Genomic DNA, 22,087 nt, shown 5'->3' with positions numbered 1-22,087 from the left:
TAACCGTCGGATCGTCCTGAAATTTGGACAGCAACTTTAAAACATCCTAAACTTCATGTGGACGGTAGAGATGAGATTTGGATGCCTCAAATGATTCCAGTAATGTTCTGAAGTCGCACCTTTATATTTTTGCTTCATGTTCTGCGCGGCACATTTGAAAAATTCATTTCTCATGATCTAGCCGTTGGATTGAGCTGAAATTTGGACCGTAGTTTTCAAAAATCCTGACCTTTATTATGACAGGTGGAGATCGGATTTGGTTGATTTGAAAATCACCAATAATTTTTGCAAGTTTCTGTTCCATAATTTTGAATATTCCGCACATGAATTTATTTGTTCATAAGTATCTAATCTGCAAAGTTTCACTTTAAACGATAAGAAATAATAAACTAATTTTGTAATTATCAAAACAAGATAAGTTATTTCATTAAAAATATTAATCTCGTTTAAGATATTTGTATGCGTTTAAGGCGTAAAAATTATGTACCAGTGCCTCAATCCATAGCCCGAGTTGTTCGGTGGAGATTATGATGTTCTTTTGGAGATTCTCGGGTGGTGGATTTTCCCAACGAGCCCCTAAATTTGTTGTTTCATTACCTAAAGGATCCCCTTGATATAATTTTTGAGTGTGAACTATATCTACGTCTATAGATCTGGTTCTCACACACGGTGTCAATGATATCTCCCTGGAAAATCGGGTAGGTGAGGTGGGATATTTTCTAGACAGTGAGTAGAAGACTTCCTTGTCTGATCTAAGACTGTTGGAAATATTTTATTAATATCAAATATTTTTTATCTCATAAAGCATCTCATATGATAATTATTAAGATTTATTTATACACAACTCAACCTTTATCTATTGTCCATAGATTTGTAGAGATTTAGATGTGCATAATAATATATTGATAAGTTTATCACATTTTGAAAAATAAAATATCTTATCGTGATAAGCCGCAATCAATTCAAACTGACCCGATGATGGTCACGAGTTGCCTATAAAAAGTGGCTTTGGGGTCCCTAAGTACACGCACCAAAAGTTTCACCATACCATCTAGAATGAGGTTTGGAGTACTTAGAAGAATCTGAAGCATTGAAGAGCTGATTCAAGGTGTTCTTTGAATTCAAAAGCGTTCTTCAAAAAGATTCAATGGCTGGAGGTATTCCGATTTATTTTTTTTCTTTCAGTTTCATGCAATTCTGTTAAGCATGATTTATTTAATTCTTACAGTTGGTATCAGAGCGGTTTTCCCTCCGCTTTGATATTGTTAAACAAATTTTTTGAGAAGCCTTCTGTACCGCTGCCTCAATCCATTGACCGAGTTGTTCGGTGGAGATTATGATGTTCTTCTGGGGATTCTCGGGTGGTGGATTTCCCGACGAGCCCCTAAATCTGTGGTTTCCTTGCCTAAAGGATCCCCTTGATATGATTTTCGAGTGTGAACTATATCTACGTCTATAGATCTGGTTCTGACACACGGTGTCAATGATATCTCTCGGGAAAATCGGGTAGGTGAGGTGGGAAATTTTCTAGACAATGTGTAGAAGTCTTCCTTGTCTGAGCTAAGACTGTTGGAAATATTTAATTAATATCAAATATTTGTTATCTCATAAAGTGGCTCATATGATAAATATTAAGATTTATTTATACACAAATCTACCTTTATCTATTGTCCATAGATTTGTAAAGATTTAGATGTGCGTAATAATATCTTGATATGTTTATCATCTTTTGAAAAATAAAATATCTTATCATGATAAGCCACAATCAATTCAAACTGACTCGATGATGGTCACGAGTTTCCTATCAATAGTGGCTTTGGGTTCCCTAAGTATACACACCAAAAGTTTCACCATACCATTTAGAATGAGGTTTGGAGTACTTATAAGACTCTGAAGCATTGAAGAACTGATTCAAGTTGTTCTTCGAATCTAAAAGCGTTCTTAAAAAAGATTCAATGGCTGGAGGTATTTCGATTTATTTTTCATTCAGTTTCATGCAATTCTGTTAAGCATGATTTATTTAATTCTTACACTTGGTATCAGAGCGGTTTTCCTTCCACTTTGATATTGTTAAACAAATTTTTTGAAAAGCCTTTTGTACCGCTGCCTCAATCCATTGCCCGAGTTGTTCGATGGAGATTATGATGTTCTTCTGGGGATTCTAGGGCGGTGGATTTTCCCGATGAGCCCCTAAATCTGTGGTTTCCTTGCCTAATGGATCCCCTTGATATAATTTTCGAGTGTGAACTATATCTACGTCTATAGATCTGGTTCTCACACACGGTGTCAATGATATCTCCCGGGAAAATCGGATAGGTGAGGTGAGAAATTTTCTATACAGTGAGTAGAAGTTTTCCTTGTTTGAGCTAAGACTGTTGGAAATATTTAATTAATATCAAATATTTTTTATCTCATAAAGTAGCACATATGATAATTATTAAGATTTATTTATACACAACTCTACCTTTATCTATTGTCCATAGATTTGTAGATATTTAGATGTGCATAATAATATCTTGATAAGTTTATCACCTTTTGAAAAATAAAATATCTTATCGTGATAAGCCACAATCAATTCAAACTGACTCGATGATGGTTACGAGTTGCCAATAAATAGTAGCTTTGTGGATCCTAAGTACACACACCAAAAGTTTCACCATACCATCTAGTATGAGATTTCGGAGTACATAGAAGAATCTGAAGCATTGAAGAGCTGATTCAAGGTGTTCTTCGGATTCAAAAGCGTTCTTCAAAAAGATTCAATGGCTGGAGGTATTTTGATTTATTTTTTTCTTTCAGTTTCATTCAATTCTGTTAAGCATGATTTATTTAATTCTTACCGTTGGTATAAAAGCGATTTTTCCTTCGCTTTGATATTGTTAAACAAATTTTTTGAAAATCCTTAAATCTTTCTATAAAATTTTTTATTTCTTCACAAAATTTTTGAAAACTCACTTTTATTAATTTTTATGCACTTTCGAAATACATTCAAAATTTAACCAAAAAACCTAACTCAAGAAAACCACAAAATCTACCGCCGTACGGATGTCGTCTCCAGCGATTGGGACAACCGACAGACAACCCATGGAGGGGCGACCACCAAAAGCCACTTGTCGGCTGCTGAAAGCTCCAAATCGATCGGATTTTGTTTGATTCGCGTATTAGTCGCGATTATAAAAAAAAATTGTTGTTGCCTTTTTCACGGCGGTAGTCTGGCGGCGACCCATGGGCAATAATTGCCGACCACCAATATCGCTGGAGGAGGTGGCGGCGTGGAGATATGGGTGGAGATATGTTTTAATTCAAAAATTAGGGTTTTTGAATTGAGGTTTTTTTTGCAAATTGAGGATTTTCAATTTAAGGGACTATTTGGCTGCTGCAAATTTTTTTAAAAATTTTTCGTATTTTATGACTTTTTGGCTTTTAGAAATCTTATCTTTCCAAATTATGAGTATTTTGCATGTTTAGAATTTATATTTGGATAAGATATGTCAAATATTATGATTTATTAGCATGCAATTTATATTTTGCATGCTTTATCTACATGCAAATTGAGATTATTTGTTCATAATTAAATTGTTATCTTGCCTCCATAATTATTATGAGCATATTAATTTAAATTATATTTTGGCTTATAAAGGTCCATACAATGGATAATTAAAATAGAATAATAATTATGATGTGGCATATGAAAGCATGATCTGAGGGAGTTCTTTATAAGACTGATTTAAATTTTCATGCAGCGACTAGTCTCCCTAGGAAACGTTGCTCTGTCTAGGAGATGATTTTTAAACAATCCTTAGCCCTACCTATTACATAGGAGAACCCTTGGAAAAGTGTTCATAATGTCCATAAATAATTATTATATAAAGACTTAAGTAAAGCCAAAATATTATATAGTGAACTGTATAATTTTAAATATTTAAGGTTTAGCCACAACACCCTTAATTATACAAAATTATACATTAAGTTGATTTGGTTCATATAATGAACATAAATTGTAATTAATTGCATAAGAACTATAAATTTTACCCCACATGGATCTTTATTTTATTTATGTGATTAATTAGAATAAAATTTTAAAATTATATTTTTCTTAATTTACACATAGGATTTATGGAAAATTAATTTTGATAGTTTTATTATAAAGTTAAATAAAATCTAACTGAATTAAAACTTTAGCCCACATGAAGGTTTATTGTCGTTAGATTTTATCAACATGATTTACATTGGTAAAAAAATGACATTTTCACAAAATATTAAAGTAATAAGCATGTTTATTTTTAATTTTATCCAGTAAAACCTGTTATTTTCTCTAATATGCATTTTGATATCCCCGAACTCAAAGGGGATCATTACAAAGTATGGAAGGAAAAAGTTCTCCTTCAATTAGGGTGCATGGATATTGACTATGTCATAAGGAAAGACGAAGCACCTGCCATCAAGGAATCCAGTAAACCTGATAAGGTGGATCTTTATGAAAAGTGAGAGCGATCTAATCACCTCTGCGTTATATTCATAAAGACCAAAATTCATGTTGGAATTCTTGGTTCGATTGAGATGCATGAAAGCGTCAAGGACCTACTTAAGGCTATTGATGAACAATTTGCAACTTCGGATAAAGCCCTTTCTAGTACCCTAATAATGGAGTTCTCATCATTAAGGCTCACGACTGTGAAAGGTGTGCAAGAGCACATCATGAAGATGAGGTATATAGCGGCTCGACTGAAAAAAATTGAAGTGGAATTATCTGATAACTTTCTCGTGCACTTCATTCTATGAACTCTTCTAAAGCAATATGTACCCTTCCAAATTTCCTACAACACACATAAGAATAAGTGGTCAATCAATGAATAGTTGACCATGTGTGTTCAAGAGGAAGCAGGAAGGTTGTTGATAGAATCAAGTGAGAGTGTCCTCCTGATTGCACAAGGAAAGTCTCTAGAACAAGCCAAATTCAAGGGAAAAGGTAAAGGAAAAATTACAACCCAGCCTAACATTAAAAAGAATCCAAGTGTTTCTTATTTAAAAAGAAAGGGCACATGAAGAAAGATTGCACTAAATTCAAGGATTGGCTTCACAAGAAAGGTATTCCTATTTCATTTGTTTGTTATGGATCTAATATGGCTAATATGATTTATAACACATGGTGGATTGACTCTGGTTCTACAATCCATGTCATAAATACCTTGCAGGGTATGCAAAGTCTAAAGAAGCCAATGAAAAGTGAGCGGAGCATCTATTCGAGAAACAAGATGCGTTCTCATGTAGAAGCTATTGTGACTTGCATTTTGAATTTGAATAGTGGTTTTATTTTAAAGTTAGAGAAAACATTTTATGTTTCTGGTTTTTCTAGAAATTTAATTTTCGTTTCAAGTTTTGTACCTTTTGGATATTCTTTTCAATTTTTGGATAAATCTTTCAATTTATTTTATAAATCCAATATTGTTGGGAATTGTATAATGATTGATGGTCTTTTTGCAATTTCTTTACAAAATGATAGCAATACCACTATGCATGTTCAATCGGGTATTAAAAGATGTGTTAGAAATGAGGATTCCTCTATTTTGTGGCATCGGAGATTGGGACACTTCTCCGTGGAGAGAATTAAGAGATTAGTAAATGAGGGAGTACTTATTACTTTAGATTTTACTAATTCTAAGACTTGTGTGGACTGCATTAAGGGAAAGCAAACCAAAAAATCTAAAAAAGGTGCCAAGAGGAGTACTAAACTATTAGAGATCATACATTCAGATATATGTTGTCCAGATATGGATATGCATATCCAAAATATTTCATCTCCTTCATTGATGATTACTCACGATACATGTATATCTACTTGCTTCATAATAAGAACGAAGCTTTGGATGCCTTTAAAATTTTTAAGGCTGAAGTAGAAAAACAATGTGATAAACTAATTAAGATCGTGAGGACTGATAGAGGAGGTGAATACTATGGTAGATACACTGAAAATGGACAAGCACTTGGGCCATTTGCAAAGTTTCTTCAAGAAAATGGGATTGTTGCCCAATATACCATGCCTGGTTCTTCGGATCAAAATGGTGTGGCTGAAAGAAGAAACCGAACTTTAATGGATATGGTTAGAAGTATGCAGAGAAACTCCAAACTTCTTAAGTCCTTGTGGATTGACGCTCTTAAAACAACAGTGTATATATTAAACCGAGTTCTAACCAAGGCTGTCCCAAAGACACCATTTGAATTATGAAAGGTTGGAAACCGAGTTTGCAAGGATATTTCATTGGGTATACCAAAAAATCCAAAGGGTACAGATTCTATTGTCCATCTCATAGCACTAGAATTGTGGAATCAAGACATGCGAAGTTTCTTGAAGATCACTTGGTTAGTGGGAGTGATGATTGAAAAGAAGTAATTCTTGAGAAAGATCACATTAATGATATACCATCTTATCCAAGTGATCCATTGGCTATCATTTACACCCCTCAAGTCCCAATGGGTGTTGGACAACCAACTAATGCAAATCCACAAATTGCTGCTAAAAATCTAGACGATCAAACTGTTAATGAGGAACAAGAAAAAAATGTTGATCAAGAAATTGAACAACATGTTCCTCAAGATGACTACTTAAGAAGATCTACTAGATAAAAAAAACCAGTAATATTTAGTGACTATATTGTGTATCCACAAGAATAGGACTTTAATGTTGGAGTCAAAACTGATCCTGAAACATTTTCACAAGCCATAAGTTGTAGTAAATCAAAATTATGGTATGATTCTATGAATGAAGAAATGAATTCTATGACATCCAATGAGGTCTGGGATCTTGTTCAGTTGCCTGATGGTGCAAAAACCATTGGATGCAAGTAGGTCTTCAAAACCAAGAAAGACTCATTAGGCAACACTGAAAGATATAAATCAAGACTCATTGCTAAAAGATTTACTGAAAGGGAAGTAATCGACTATAAGAAGACCTTTTCTCCTGTATCTAAGAAAGATTATTTTCGAATAATTATGGCACTAGTTGCACATTTTGACTTGGAATTGCAACAAATGTATGTGAAAACAACATTTTCAATTGTTATCTAAAGGAACAAGTTTATATGAAAAAAACCAGTAGGATTTTCCTCAAGTGATAGTGAGCACTTGGTATGCAAGTTTTGAGAAGCATGATGCATCGTGATACGTGGAAGATAATACTCGTCTTAAGGAGACTTGCCACCACGATTCGTATATATTGTTTACTCTTTTAGTGGATGATGAGATTTAAATGAGCCAAGTTGGAGACTTTTGGAAATATTTCATTAATATCAAATATCTCATCGTGATAACTGATACGCCATAATCAATTCAAACTGACTCGATGTTGGTTACGAGTTTCCTATAAATAGTGGCCTTGGGGTTTTTAAGTACACACACCAAAAGTTTTACCATACAATCAAAGTTTCACCATACCATCTAGAGTGAGGTTTGGAGTACTTAGAAGACTCTGAAGCATTGAAGAGCTGATTCAAGGTGTTCTTCAGATTCAAAAGCGTTCTTCAAAAAGATTCATTGGCTGAAGGTATTCCGATTTATTTTTTCCGTATTTAGTTTTATGCAATTCTGTTATTCATGATTTATTAAATTCTTACAAAGGCGGCCAAGTAGTGTGAGACTTGTCCTGTTGTGATCTTCACATACTCGAACAAGAAATACTAGTGGAGCGTCGAAATAGTTTTTGACTTGGCCACTTCGACGCTCAAATCAGTAAGATGCTCACACAAAGAAAAAGAATATTCTAAAAGAAAAAAATATAAAGAGTGTTTTTAGAGATGACATGAACTACCTCGTTTTTACCTCTGCTGGGGATAGTTATATGGTCTCAGAGTTTGTGGTCTTCCCAGGTTTTTCATTCTAGTCGTGTCCAGACTAGTAGACGGGGAAGGAGGGTGTCCCTTGATTGTCGGTGGGAGTAACCCATGATGAGTTGATTGAGTCTTCCTGTTTTACCTTGCCTCTTGGCTGCTAAACTTACTCGGGCTCTATTCTACCCTGTTCCCCATATTGTCTTTCCCGCCCCGGGTCCAAGGATGATCCGGGCATTCCTCGGGATATCAACCTCTTCTAAACACATTAGCCGATCCTAACAACAAAATAATAATAATAATAATAATAATAAGTGAAAGAGAGAGAGACTGCTTGTACTCAATAGTCGTTGGGTACACATCGATTCCCACCTTCTCGTGCACTAAAGTGATGAAAAATTTTACTTGACGACTTAAGTACTCTGACAAGTAGAATCACCCAATTAAAGAGAACATATGACTAAAAAGCTGTCTATGTTGTGTCCAATGGTGAATATTATGACATACTCCAACATAGATTTAATGAACTTTGAGTGATTAAGTTTTCCAAGTATCAATGTTATTTTATTTTATTCACTCGTGTTCTTCTTTTGGAGTGACACAGTATCTTTACGTACTATATTTTCTCATTGTATCACGTGACTGACACAATCTAATAAAAAGACAACTATCAAGGAATATGGCAATTGTGATTTTCAATTTTGTCGTTTGGGATCAAATCATTTTGATCCTTCTTATGTACGTCAAACCCATTTTTCATAAATTTTCAAGTATGATTTAACGTTGTGGACCGAATGCACCTAAAACTCGCAAGTTGATGAACATTGTAAATAAAGGAGGATTTTATACACATTGTAAATAAAGGATCGGAGGACCAAAATGGCTCAAGGCCTGAATGATGGAAGCGGAAGAATTGGTACTCAGAGAGAATATGTGAAGAAAATAAGTAAAATATCACTGCATATAACACCAAGGCAAATACCACTAAATCGTACTATATTATTGTACCAGAATCTCTTTAACTAACTGTTTTCTAATTATTAATATGTGAAGCTTAAGATGGATTTGTGTTTATATCATATCCTGATTTCCCAACGTAATCAAAATTATTAGAAAAATTTATCATTTATAAGACATCTTCTTATTTAAAACTTTGATATTTTTTTATTTATCAAAATGACACCACATTTGTAAAATTGATGTAAAATATATATTACCCTTGGTGACTACTTGTTTACGAAAAAACTATATTATTTTCATTTTTTTTCAATCTGACCACTTACTTTTTTCTTTTTCTTTTTTTTGTTTTTTGTTTTTTGGTCTTACAAAACACGGACGGTACAACCGTGCACTAGAATACTAGTATTAAATTGGAGGCAGAGCAGCATATTTTGGGGACCTACCCCTCCTTCCACCACTTCTATATATATGGATGAAATGGGGTGTAAGAGATGATGAGATAAATGAAAGATGAATCCACAATCTATATTGAAAGAAAATGAGAGTTTGTGTGATAAATTATTTAATCTTAGCATGCGAAAGCAGTGGACAGAGGTGGTATCAATTTACACAAGAGAGGCCGAGGCTCAGAAAGCTAAGATAACTAAATCTGAAGAGACAGCTTTGCATGTAGCCATCTCAAATTACAATCCAAAACGCCATGGTATTTCTGTAGGCTCTGTCAAGAAAATGTTGGATTCCATATCCGACAAGGAAGCAATATTATCCATACAAAATGAAAGGGGAAACACACCTCTCTACCTGGCTGCAAAAGTTGGGTGGGTGGCTATATGCGAATACATTGCTTTGCAGCATCCGAAACTCATCGCCATCCGAAATGTAGTGGGTCAGACTCCCTTGTATGCTGCAGCTCGTCATGGCAAGACTGAGGCTTTTGTTTGCCTTTACGAGATCTACAAAACCCACAAACAGAACGAGAAGAAGCAACGAAAACAGGGAAATACTGTTTTAAACTCGGCTACTGGTGGAGCATGCATTGGTAAAAAGAACCATATTATATACAGTTTTTCTTTTATTTCATGGTATATATATGATATGATATTTGGCTGAGTTTTTAGCCTCAACCAAAAGAAAAGCCTATTCATCTCCCTAACTTTAATAGATTTCCCAGTGCAATCCAATGAAGTTCCAAATCTTGAGGAGAAGGACAAGGACAGAGGGGAAGAAAAGAAAGATCAAGAATCAGATGAATCGCTTTGTAGACGAAAAGACGGAAATACTGTTTTACACTCGGCTATTGCTGGAGCATACTTTGGTAACAACAACCATATATATATATATATTCTTTTTTATTCAAGTCCAAATCCTGTTGGATGATGTATTTTTTACTGAACAGGGTTAGCTTTCCAGATTATTAAAAAAATCCCAAAGCTGGTGAATTCTGTGAATGTTGAGGGAGAATCGCCCCTTCATGTTCTAGCCAAAAAGCCCAATTTATTCAAAAGCAGCAGTCATATGGGACTCTATGACTCTGTTATTTACCACTGTATGACTGCGAACATTCAAAAATATATTTGTACCAAGTGGAGTATGCATGCTAACACAAGTTGTGCATGGTTTAATTTCTTATCAAGGTATTTTTATTGATGAGCTGAAGGAGCAGACATACAACCCCGGGGCCGATCAGAATGAGTCTACTCGAAAAAATGTTGAACTTAAATATCCCAATAATTACAAGACCTGTGTCGACATCTTCCAATTTTTATGGAACCCAATCTATAAGAGTTTCCCAGACTACGGAAAGCAGTGTAAAGATACAGACAACCTCGACCACGCAGGTTCGGATGATATAGAAAGTCCAAATGAATCCAAAAGTATGTATTCTGTTTCCACAATCACATATTCTTGCCGTCGATTCAGTTCTTATAATGAACTTAATTCATTGCTTTTGATTTTTGACTGAGCCTGAAAGAGTACAATATCACCGGCAAACGCAAATTGTCCTCTTTTCGATACTTTTGTTGGTATATTTTCTTAGAACAATACATATATGTAGTCTCCTGAAACTAAAAGTGGTCATTATATTGCTCATCCAGCTGCTCATGGAAAAGATAAAGGCAACCCAGAGAAGGGTGGTTCGAATGACGACACAAAAAGCCAAAACAGAAGAGCAAATGAATCGAAAAGTATGTATATTAATTTTTTGTCAATTCACTTGTTTTAAACCAGACTATGTTCTCAGAGAGAAACACACAAGATAAAAGAGTAATATTTATCCACCATTTGTTATCATCTATGTTTCAATCAAATCTGCAGCGGGAAGGACCAAACTCCGAAGCTACTTTCCAGAGAATTACACCACCGATATTTCGCTTTTCAAATTTGCAGTTACAGTCATATTAACTGTTCTGGGAGTTGGTAAGCATGTTTTTCATCACACAAATCTTCTTCGTTTGCTCGCTCTAGATTTCATAATTCGAAACCAGTGTGTGAATTCTTGATTGCAAGTATTTACAATAGAAATGCTTAATATTTAAGCAAAATGTCAAAGCATATATATAATTGGATGATTTGAGTCCTCCTCAGTTTTCTGAGAATAAAATGAGGATTCATTTGCTTGTAGATGTCGAATTAAGCATTACTTTTCAAGCGAATCCTATTGTTGAGCGCAGGTCTCTGGAGGATACAGAAGATTCAAGAGAAGAAAAAAAGATACACACACGCACTTCAAATTATGAATGAAATGATTGTGTCTGAATCCAGATACAAGTATGACAGTAACGGTCAAAAACCTGCGGAGATGATAGAACATCAACCAGCACGAACGGCACCTCCACCTAGCCCGCCTCCCGATCATGAACTTGTTACTTCCCAACAAAGTGTTGGAAATAACAGTGGAACAACTGGCTCATCAAACCACATTCAAAACAATTCCGAGAAAGAAAAGGTTGGAAATAACACTGGCTCAAAGGACATTCAAAACAATGCCGAGAAAGAAAGGGATCAAAACAAATCAGGTAAACTTAATTCAGTGGGCAGAAATATGAGGCTTCTTATTCAAGATTGCCACCGAAAGTTCTTTCAAAAACTGGGAGAAGAATCCTTCTAGGAAACTTGTGAATGCAAAGTTCAATATGACTATTTATGTCTCACACCATTATACAAAAAACCTTCTCCAAGAATTTATCCTTCATCTATATATCTGTTGGAAATATTAATAGGCCTCACCATAGCACAGTGACAAAAATAGAGTTTTGTGTTACGGTTAACAGTGTGACAGCCCCCTGCCTACAACTAGAATTCTACTTTCGAATTTGAATGAAACTGAAAATTTTTAGAAAAAAACATTGAAATCATCACTTTGTTTGTAGTTAAGAAGAATTTCGAAACTCCACTATTGGTAGCAGCAAAGATGGGAATCCTAGAGATGGTAGAGAAAATCTATGACACATGCCCTGTGGCCATTCAGGACCTCGATCCGGAGGGAAAGAATGTGTTGCTGTTAGCAGCTGAAAACAAGCAAACCAGTGTATTCGATTTCCTGTTGAAGACCAAGCCCACAGAAGACATGTTTCATCATGTTGATTATGAAGGAAACAGCATCCTGCACCTTGCTGCCATGATGGGAAAGTTTCAGCCGTGGCGCATTCCAGGCGCTGCTTTGCAGATGCAAGGAGAGATCAACTGGTACAAGGTACATAAAATCTGAACATTGTTATGATATTTTATAGCTACTGGAAAAGATTAATATGTAGATACCCTGCTGCAGTATGTGAAGCACTCCATTCCCCAAAATTACTTAGCTCACAACAACTTTAAAGGAGATACTCCTAGGCAAATCTTCACGGAAACACACAAGGAACTACTGAAAGAAGGGACCGAGTGGCTCACCAAAACTTCAGAATCCTGCTCAGTGGTGGCTGCATTGATAGCCGCGGTTGCATTCGCTACATCAGCCACTGTCCCTGGTGGACTAAATGACCAAACAGGGCGTCCCATACTCACAGATAACATAGCATTCGACTTTTTCTCAATCTCTTCGCTGGTAGCCCTCTGCCTCTCCGTGACAGCCCTTGTGTTCTTTCTTGCAATCATCACCTCACGTTGTCAAGAAAGAGACTTTAAGGGAAACCTTCCAAGAAAGCTCTTGTATGGGCTCACATCTTTGTTCTCTTCCATAGCAGCCATGCTGGTGTCTTTTTGTGCAGGTCATACTTTTATTTTGAGGACCGATCTGAGATTTGCTGTGGTTCCAATATATGCTTTCGCTTGTGTGCCGGTGACCCTCTTCGCCGTTGCTCAGCTACCATTGTACTTTGACATTTTAAGGGCCACCTGCACTAAAGCGCCGCTACGAAGTTACAAGGTGTTCTACCAGTAGATTCATTGCTTTCCAGCTCCACCTTTAATTTCTCCGGCATGTTTGCAGAGTACAATGTTGATTACCAGTATAACAACTTTAAATAAGCCGGTGGTTGTCTACCGTGATTGTACAAACTAAATATTGGCTTGCCACTGTTGTCTTCGTGATTCCGGAGAATTGTGATTCAACTATGTTTTGGATTAATGTAATCTTTTTGAAAGTTTAGTTTTTATAGATGAATTTGAATATTTTCTAGCTTTTAGTTTTTATCTTAACTCACTAAATCCACCTAATATTGCTAATTTGACATGGATCATCAAGCTAGCTAGTGTGTTTTGCCAAGTACAATTAGTTGTTCATTTTATTACCAGTATAGAGCAATATAAGAAATTTAAATAAGGCTTTCGAATTTGGGAATTAGAGTTTGGGTAATATAATAAAGGAAAAACTACTATTTTGGTCTTTTATTTTTGTCACTTTGCGATTTCGGTCTTTTTTGTTTTCATATTTCAGTTTTAGTCATGCATGTTTCGATTTTTGGCAATTTCAGTCTTATTTATTCGAAAATACTTATGTGACACTATACACATCAGCTCCACATCAGCACTGCATTTGTGCCACATCAAAAAAAGACTAAAATTGCCAAAAAAATTAAAGATAGCGGACTAAAACTGAAATCTGAAAATATAAAGGACCAAAATCGCATAGTAACAAATATACAAGACTAAAAAAACAATTTTTCCTAAAATAAATTATATATTATTACAAAAAAAATGTAATACATTATAAATATATCTCTATTACATTACATTACACTACACTATTATAAATATATAAGTTGAATTATTATTTACTAATGTGTCTTTCTTTCATTAATGCATTCAATTTATTGTGTTTTTTATTATGATTTTTATTTATAATGTGGGCTAAACAAATAATTCGTAATATAAAACATATAATTAATTTAATATGCAGACAAAACCTACTACAAATATATGAGTTGAATTGTGAATTTATTAGAGTCTTCAATTTAATGTTTTTTTATTTTTATTTATAATGTGGTTAAACAAATAATTCGTAAAATAAAAATATATATATTATTATATATCTATTACTCTATTTAATTTTTTCCAGAAAAAAAATAATTTATTGACCTAGATTGTGGTGATGGTAGCAGGGTTGGACTCAGGAAAAATATTATTTTAGGGACTGAAATTGGAATGCCTACAATTTAATGTTTTTTATTTATTATTTTTATTTCAATGTGGGTTAAACGGATAATTTGTAATATAAAATATATATCTATCATTATCTATCTATTACTCTATTTAATTTTTTTCTTAAAGAAAATAATTTATTAACCTAGGTTGTGGTGATGGTAGCTGGGTTACTGGGTTGGACTCAGGAACAATATTATTTTAGGGATTGAGATTGGAAATCAGAAACACCATGTTTAAAAAATACCCCAATATGAGACTTTATTTAATATTTAATTTTAAAATTATGTTTTGTGATTAATGCTTCAATAAGTATGAAAAGCTTACAATACTTTTCCACAAGTTAACTTCAAAAAATTTCAGTAAATGTCCTTTATTTTTTAGGAAAAACAGTATTTTTGTCATGTAATTTTGTCACTGTATTTTTTGTCATCTATGTTATCAAATTTAGCTTTTATTTTTAGTACAATGTTGATTACCAGTATAACAACTTTAAATAAGCCGGTGGTTGCCTACCGTGATTGTACAAACTAAATATTGGCTTGCCACTGTTGTCTTCGTGATTCCGGAGAATTGTAATTCAACTATGTTTTGGATTAATGTAATCTTTTTGAAAGTTTAGTTTTTATAGATGAATTTGAATTTTTTCTAGCTTTTAGTTTTTATCTTAACTCACTAAATCCACCTAATATTGCTAATTTGACATGGATCATCAAGCTAGCTAGTGTGTTTTGCCGAGTACAATTAGTTGTTCATTTTATTACCAGTATAGAGCAATATAAGAAATTTAAATAGGGCTTTCGAATTTGGGACTTAGAGTTTGGGTAATATAATAAAGGAAAAACTACCATTTTGGTTTTTTATGTTTATCATTTTGCGATTTCGGTCTTTTATGTTTTCATATTTCAGTTTTAGTTCCGCGTGTTTCGATTTTTAGCAATTTCAGTCTTATTTATTCGAAAATACTTACGTGGCACTATACACATCAGCTCCACATCAGCACTGCATTGGTGCCACATTAGAAAATGACTAAAATTGCCAAAAAAATTAAAGATAGCGGACTAAAACTGAAATCTAAAAATATAGATGACCAAAATCGCAAAGTAACAAATATACAAGACTAAAAAAATAATTTTTTCTAAAATAAATTATATATTATTACAAAAAAATATAATACATTATAAATATATCTCTATTACATGACATTACGTTACACTACACTACACACTACACTACTATAAATATATGAGTTGAATTGTGAATTTACTCATATGTCTTTCTTTCATTAATGCATTCAATTTATTTTTTTTATTATGATTTTTATTTATAATGTGGCTTAAACAAATAATTCGTAATATAAAACATATAATTAATTTAATATGCGGACAAAACCTACAACAAATATATGAGTTGAATTGTGAATTTAATAGAGCCTTCAATTTAATGTTTTTTTTATTTTTATTTCTAATGTTGGTTAAACAAATAATTCGTAAAATAAAATATATATCTATTATTATATATCTATTACTCTATTTAATTTTTTATAAAAGAAAATAATTTATTGACCTAGATTGTGGTGATGGTAGCTATGTTGGACTCAGGAAAAAAAATTATTTTAGGGACTGAAATTTGAATGTCTACAATTTAATGTTTTTTATTTATTATTTTTATTTACAGTGTGGGTTAAACGGATAATTTGTAATATAAAATATATATCTATCATTATCTATCTATTACTCTATTTAATTTTTTTCTTAAAGAAAATAATTTATTAACCTAGGTTGTGGTGATGGTAGTTGGGTTGGACTCAGGAACAATATTATTTTAGGGATTGAGATTGGAAATGAGAAGCACCATGTTTAAAAAATACCCCAATATGGGACTTTATTTAATATTTATTTTTAAAATTGTGTTTTGTAATTAATGCTTCAATCAGTATGAAAAGCTTACAATATTTTTTCACAAGTTAACTTCAAAAAATTTCAGTAAATGCCCTTTATGTTTTAGAAAAAACAGTATTTTTGTCATGTAATTTTGTCACTGTGTTTTTTGTCATTTATGTTATCAAATTTAGCTTTTATTTTGAGGTTTTTTCTTTAAAATTTTTAGGTTTTACCCCTTGTCACGACGAATTATTGCACATGCGTTTTTTTGGCATTTAAGCTACTTTTTTTTTTTTGATAATATTAGGTCTATGACACAATAATTATCCTATATTTTTGTAATAATTTTCATATCTTCTCTTATCACTCACATCAGAATACACAAATTTTCTCAAAGAAGTATTGTGATGTGAGTAAAAGAAAATTTTATAGCATAGACATAATATTGTCAAAAAATGGTTTGATCTTAAGAAGAAAAACAACGCATTTGCAACAAATTTGTCGTGGCAACGGGTAAAACGTGAAAATTTTATGAAAGGTTAAAGGAAAGGAAACCTATTAAATTTTCTTAGAAAAAAAGTGTTTATTTTCAGTATTTCACAGTGGAGTTAATTAGGTGAAAAAAATCCTTTATTTTTATTTATAATGTGGGTTAAAAAAATAATTCGCAATATAAAATATATATTATATCTATTACTATATTTGTTTTTTTTTGAAAGAAAATAATTTATTGACTTAGGTCGTAGTGATGGTAGGTGGGTTGGACTCCAAGAAAATATTATTTTAGGGACTGAGATTGGAAATCAGAAGCACATTGTTTTATTAATTATTTGGTTGAATTAATATTATCTTAGGGATTGAGATATGAAATCAGAAGCACCGTGTTTAATTAATTATTTGGTTGAATTGACTACACATGTTGTTAGGATCAGTGAGGAGTGTTAAGAGGGGGAGGGGAGGAGAGAAGAGGAAATGAACACTCCTACTTTTTCTGATTTTTGCAAGGAGCTGGAGTTAGCAGCAATCCAAGCACATCTTGTCTGTTTGAAATAGAGACAACATTTTACTGAATTAGTGCGGAAACAGACTACTCGACGTCTACTGAAGCTCAAGAAAGTAATAAATTTGACACCAAATTTGTTTATGGAAGTTCGAAGGATAAAATCTTCTACGTCTTCCTTTCTTTTGTTTTCAGAAGGTATTCACTAGAAGCTTTGATTGGTACTCTTACTTAGTACAAACCCATTTCAGCAGGACATATCCACTGCCTACTGAAACTCATAGAATTTTTATAACTCTAAGTGTTTTTGGATATACTTCGTCCAAAAACTTACAATACTCAATATTTGATACTCAGCAGATGATTACAAATATAGACACACAGTGATGATCTTGAAGATCTGATATATGATGATCTTGAAGATCTGATATATCGATAAGTGTGTGCAAGAGTATTCTTTGAGTGGAGACTTTGAATATCTGAACTTGAAATCAGTAGAGTTTTCTCGTGGTTTTTCCTTGTTTTTAAGTTTCTGTCTCTTCGAAGTAACCGATCTTTATATAGCTGCTGGTTCCAATGTTCACAAACGGCTATATTAACTCTTTCAATGATTATCCCTGAAATACAGAATATATGTATCTTAGTACATCAGATTTGTGTGCTCAAAAGAGACATACAATAAATGCTCATTTAATGCTTGGTACGATGAATTAAATGTGATGTCCTATCATATCAGAACGACTATTTAAGGCATGTTTTACTGAACCTTGATTACTGATTTTGCTTTTTCGTAAGTCGACTGGTTGTGAAAAGCTTAAAAGACAACTTTATATGAACTATGTTACGCTTAAGTTTTACTGGTTATGTTCTACTGTTTTATACCAGTCTACTGTTTTTAAACTGAGCGTATTTTTCTTATCGTTCTATGGTTGTCTGTTCTGTTTGATTTACTGCTACTGGTTCGCTCATCACCAAAATTAAAATCCTTAACAATTTTCCCCTTTTTGGTGATGCCAAAACCTAGTAAAATATATATATAAAAGACAGATAGAAGCGTTAGATAAAACAGGCAACAAAAACATAGATAAATTGTTTAAGATCTTGGATAGCCATCGGAATGTCCACGGGTTCTGGTGATGGATTCTCTCTCCGATTGTTTCTGGTAGCAGCAGCAGATTATGATTATGGTCTCCTTTCTTATTCTAGTCTTCTTTCTCTCTTTTTGGCATCAGCATCCACAATAAATTGAAATAGATCAGCAACTTGAGCAGAGATATTGTCAATGTTGGCATCTAAACTCCGAATAGATTCTACTTGAGTAGTGCTTGAAGTTACAATTCCAGAAACTTGAGATGTAAGTGCTTGTACGGAATCGTTGTTCTTGTTGACAACATTATGAATATCTATCTGAATCTCGCTGAGGCTAACCTAAGATGCAACAGCATCTCTTTTTAAGGAGGAGAAGGCGACACAGACTTTTGTGGGATCTTCGTAAATTTTTAAAACGTAGTCCAACACTCTATTGTTGAAGCAGATAGCAGTATCTCTGTCTTTAAGTTGATTAAAATGAAGTTCTTTGACTAGTGCCTCAAGGCTGAAACAGATGCCTTTGAGATTGGCAAGTTCTTGAGATACATAATCTTCTGGTTCAGAAACAAGACTATCAGCTCGCTGCATTCGTTGATTAATTTCTTCAAGAGTGGACTTTTGCTTATCAGATTGAGCAACGAGAGGACCGGAGGTATTCAGAATCCCAGAGAGCATAACTAAAGCAGTGGTCAGATCAATAGTTGATTCCAGTTCTGGTGCGGCTGGAGGAGACTCAGACACAGGAGTGGAATCTTGAACTTTAAAAACAGTAGAAGTTTCCATAATATCAGTAGAAGAAGATATTTCCAAGATTTTAGTTGCTGATTCCCTTGCTTCTTGCTGATATGTAGCAGAGAACAACTCAAGATTTGGAAGGACGACTTCCAGTTCCGTGGTAACTCCCAAAGAGACTTTGGTTGAACTTGTGGTAGAGTAGTTGCCGGTGATACTTGCTGAGCAGAACATGTGCAACCTGGTTCAATAGGAGTTTCTACTGGAGCAGCAGAAGGTCCTTCATCTGTGAAAATGGAGTTCACAACATCTTCAACTGCTGGGAATTCTTGTATAGACATCAGTGTAGTGACCCGCACCGTGATCACCTACTAATCAAGAGCTTAAACATGCAATTAACTTAATTAACATAATCAAAAAATAACCAGCGAAAACTAAATAGATTAAACAACCCAAGAGAAAGAAATTCGAAATTTATTATACAATCATATCGAATAACTGTGTATCAACAACTCAAACCAAATACTAAAAGCCAACACCGGAACCTATGTCCACCACTGCTGCTATCTTGCTACTACGGTCTCCCTGAGCCTCCTGCTCCATTAAGTTTGAGACATGTCCCATGAAATAGGGTGTCCAAAACAATTTGAAGACGTGAGCATAAAATGCTCAGCACGAGAGTATGAGTATACAAATATTATATGATCATGAATGCAAGTGTACGGGTACCAAGACACTAGGTCAAGAAATACTGCTCACTGACTCGGCCCAGGTATATAGCACTCTGCGCCGTCGCACCAAGAGGTGGCTCATATACCCAATGTGGATATAGATGACCTGTTCACAAGTCCACGTGTCCAACCATTCACTATACGTAGAGTGAGCGCCCTACTATCGACTATCTCAAGGGTATAAGCTCAATATGCTAATGCATGAAGAATAATATCGTCGATAGGCTCGTAATAGTTTATGTATTTGTTATCATATTATTTTGTTCTCATCGTTTTAATATACTTAGGGTGTGTTTACTTAGCTTGATAATCATAGGATAAGCTTGTTAATCCAATCTCATCCATTGTTTACTTTAAAAAAATCAATTTTTCTCAAATCTCAAGGCCCGTCATTTAACCTTATTTTATGGGATATCTCATCCTTAATTATATACGGTATAACATATCATTAATAATATTTATGAAAAACATCTACAGAAATCCTAATCTACCCTCTTTTCATTCCTTTGTTTCCTTCCCAATTTCTCTCTCTCTCTCTTTTATAACTTAGTTTATCAATTTTAACTATTTTAAAACAATACATATTTTTATACCAAATAATTTTGATACGTGAAAATGACTCAATTGTGAATCAATAATTAATTGGAAAAATTGCAATTTTGGTTTTATATGTTTGTCATTTTGCGATTTCAGTCCTCTATGTTTTCATATTTTAGTTTTAGTCCTGCATGTTCCGATTTTTGGCAATTTAAGTCCTTTTTTCGAAAATGCTTACGTGACATTATACACGTCACATCCACATCAGCGCTGCATTGGTGCTACATCAACGCCACATTGGAAAAAGGACTAAAATTGCCAAAAAAATTAAGATAGCGAACTAAAAGTAAAATCTGAAAATATAGAGGACCAAAATCGCAAAGTGACAAACCTACAGGACAAAAAAAGCAATTTTTCCATAATAATTTACAATATTAAAAAAATAATCAAATCCAAATTATATATGAACACAAAACTAAACATAAGATTATTTAACATTACTATGTCTTTCTTGTTCTATTATTAATCTAGTCGTAGCTAAATCAATGTATTCTTTGAATTTTTTTTTTCTAATTCTTGTATTGTTAGATTAATCTTGTTAATTTTGTTTTCTAAGTCTTCTAGATTTTTTTTTCTAATTTTATTAAAAATGTCATTATGATGAAGTTGATTCGTTAAAAATAGCTTGTTTAATTTTAAGAATATTTTGGTTCATCGTTCTAATTTTCTCAAGGATGACTTCATCATTTCTATCAAATAATAATGATCTTCTCGGTAATGAAGATGAATGTTTCGTTAATTGAAGATCATCTGAACTCCATTGTTTGTTAGAATTTATTTCTTCAATGAAAACTTTCTTGGGTGTTTCAACCCTTGTGATGTCTTGAAAGATCGTTGGAATCTCGATCATTTTCTTAGATTGTGAACTGTGCTAATTCACACTGTTTGATAATGCTAATTCAACAACATAATGTATGTTGATTGGTGCATTTCCTGACCTCATTAGATCTTTTCTTTTAAAACAATATTCTAATGTTAAAACTCTGTTAATATCTTTATCTTGTATAGATACTGAGAATTGTGGATATAAGTAAAATTTAAGTTTTGAATAACATAGATTACCTGTAATTATTCCTAGTATAGAGTCTTCATAGTTATTTATTCGTTTGTCTCGTACAATAATTTTAATTGGTGAATCAATTTCTTCCCTGAAATGAGCTGAAACTATTATTTCAAGTCCTCCAATATAGATATATTTTAGTTTGTTTGTTTCTGATTCTGTTGCTCGTCTCATAATTGATTCTAATTTTGTTGCTGTTAATAGAAGTATTTCATTTTTATGTTCAAGATTTATTCGTAAGGATTTTTTTTTATTTTTAAAGAGTAAAATATATTATTATTTTTTGGATTTAATGTTTGAGATATTTTAGTAAAAATACCTTGACTGGTTAGTAATTGTTGTGAAGAACTGTCATTTTTGAGTTTCTTAATTTCTAAGAACTTCTAATAGTTGAATGTTATATTTAAGTCATATTCTTTATTATTCTCAATCTCTTCTATTTCTAGATCTGTCATTAGTAAATGAGGGAAGAACTTTTCTTTTCAAGATCTGTATGTTTTTGTTCAATATATGCTATATCTTGAATTATTATATCGTCTTCTTCAGAAATCGAAGAGTGGTTTAGTGCTCTTATATGAGTCTTTAGCAGTTCTTTAGTGATATCTATTTTGAAACTGATGTTCTTAGTTGCT

At 33.2% G+C, this 22,087-nt stretch overlaps 2 protein-coding genes across 5 annotated transcripts; both read left to right on the top strand.

Moving 5' to 3' along the window:
* Positions 1-4,320: 4,320 nt before the first annotated feature.
* LOC140863506 (uncharacterized) lies at positions 4,321-4,782 on the top strand. Its single transcript, XM_073266976.1, has 2 exons — positions 4,321-4,467; positions 4,525-4,782. The coding sequence occupies exons 1-2, from the start codon at positions 4,321-4,323 to the stop codon at positions 4,780-4,782; spliced, it is 405 nt and encodes a 134-aa protein (XP_073123077.1).
* Positions 4,783-7,408: 2,626 nt separating this feature from the next.
* On the top strand, positions 7,409-13,315 carry LOC140875738 (uncharacterized). Of its 4 annotated transcripts, none has more exons than XM_073279520.1 (10): positions 7,409-7,540; positions 9,179-9,822; positions 9,955-10,098; positions 10,180-10,329; positions 10,418-10,657; positions 10,880-10,969; positions 11,100-11,201; positions 11,456-11,800; positions 12,155-12,477; positions 12,553-13,315. In XM_073279520.1, the coding sequence occupies exons 2-10, from the start codon at positions 9,294-9,296 to the stop codon at positions 13,162-13,164; spliced, it is 2,535 nt and encodes an 844-aa protein (XP_073135621.1). In that variant the 5' UTR covers positions 7,409-7,540; positions 9,179-9,293; the 3' UTR covers positions 13,165-13,315. The 4 variants fall into 4 exon arrangements, with proteins under 4 accessions (XP_073135621.1, XP_073135620.1, XP_073135618.1 ...); XM_073279519.1 differs by having other exon boundaries at positions 9,946-10,098; positions 10,186-10,329; XM_073279517.1 differs by having other exon boundaries at positions 9,946-10,098.
* Positions 13,316-22,087: the final 8,772 nt, after the last annotated feature.

Source organism: Henckelia pumila, chromosome 1, assembly GCF_033568475.1.
Source record: "Henckelia pumila isolate YLH828 chromosome 1, ASM3356847v2, whole genome shotgun sequence".
In the NCBI taxonomy this organism is placed as follows: Eukaryota; Viridiplantae; Streptophyta; class Magnoliopsida; order Lamiales; family Gesneriaceae; genus Henckelia; species Henckelia pumila.
Note: the sequence above shows the minus strand (reverse complement) of the source record. Positions and strands in the feature narration are given on the sequence as shown.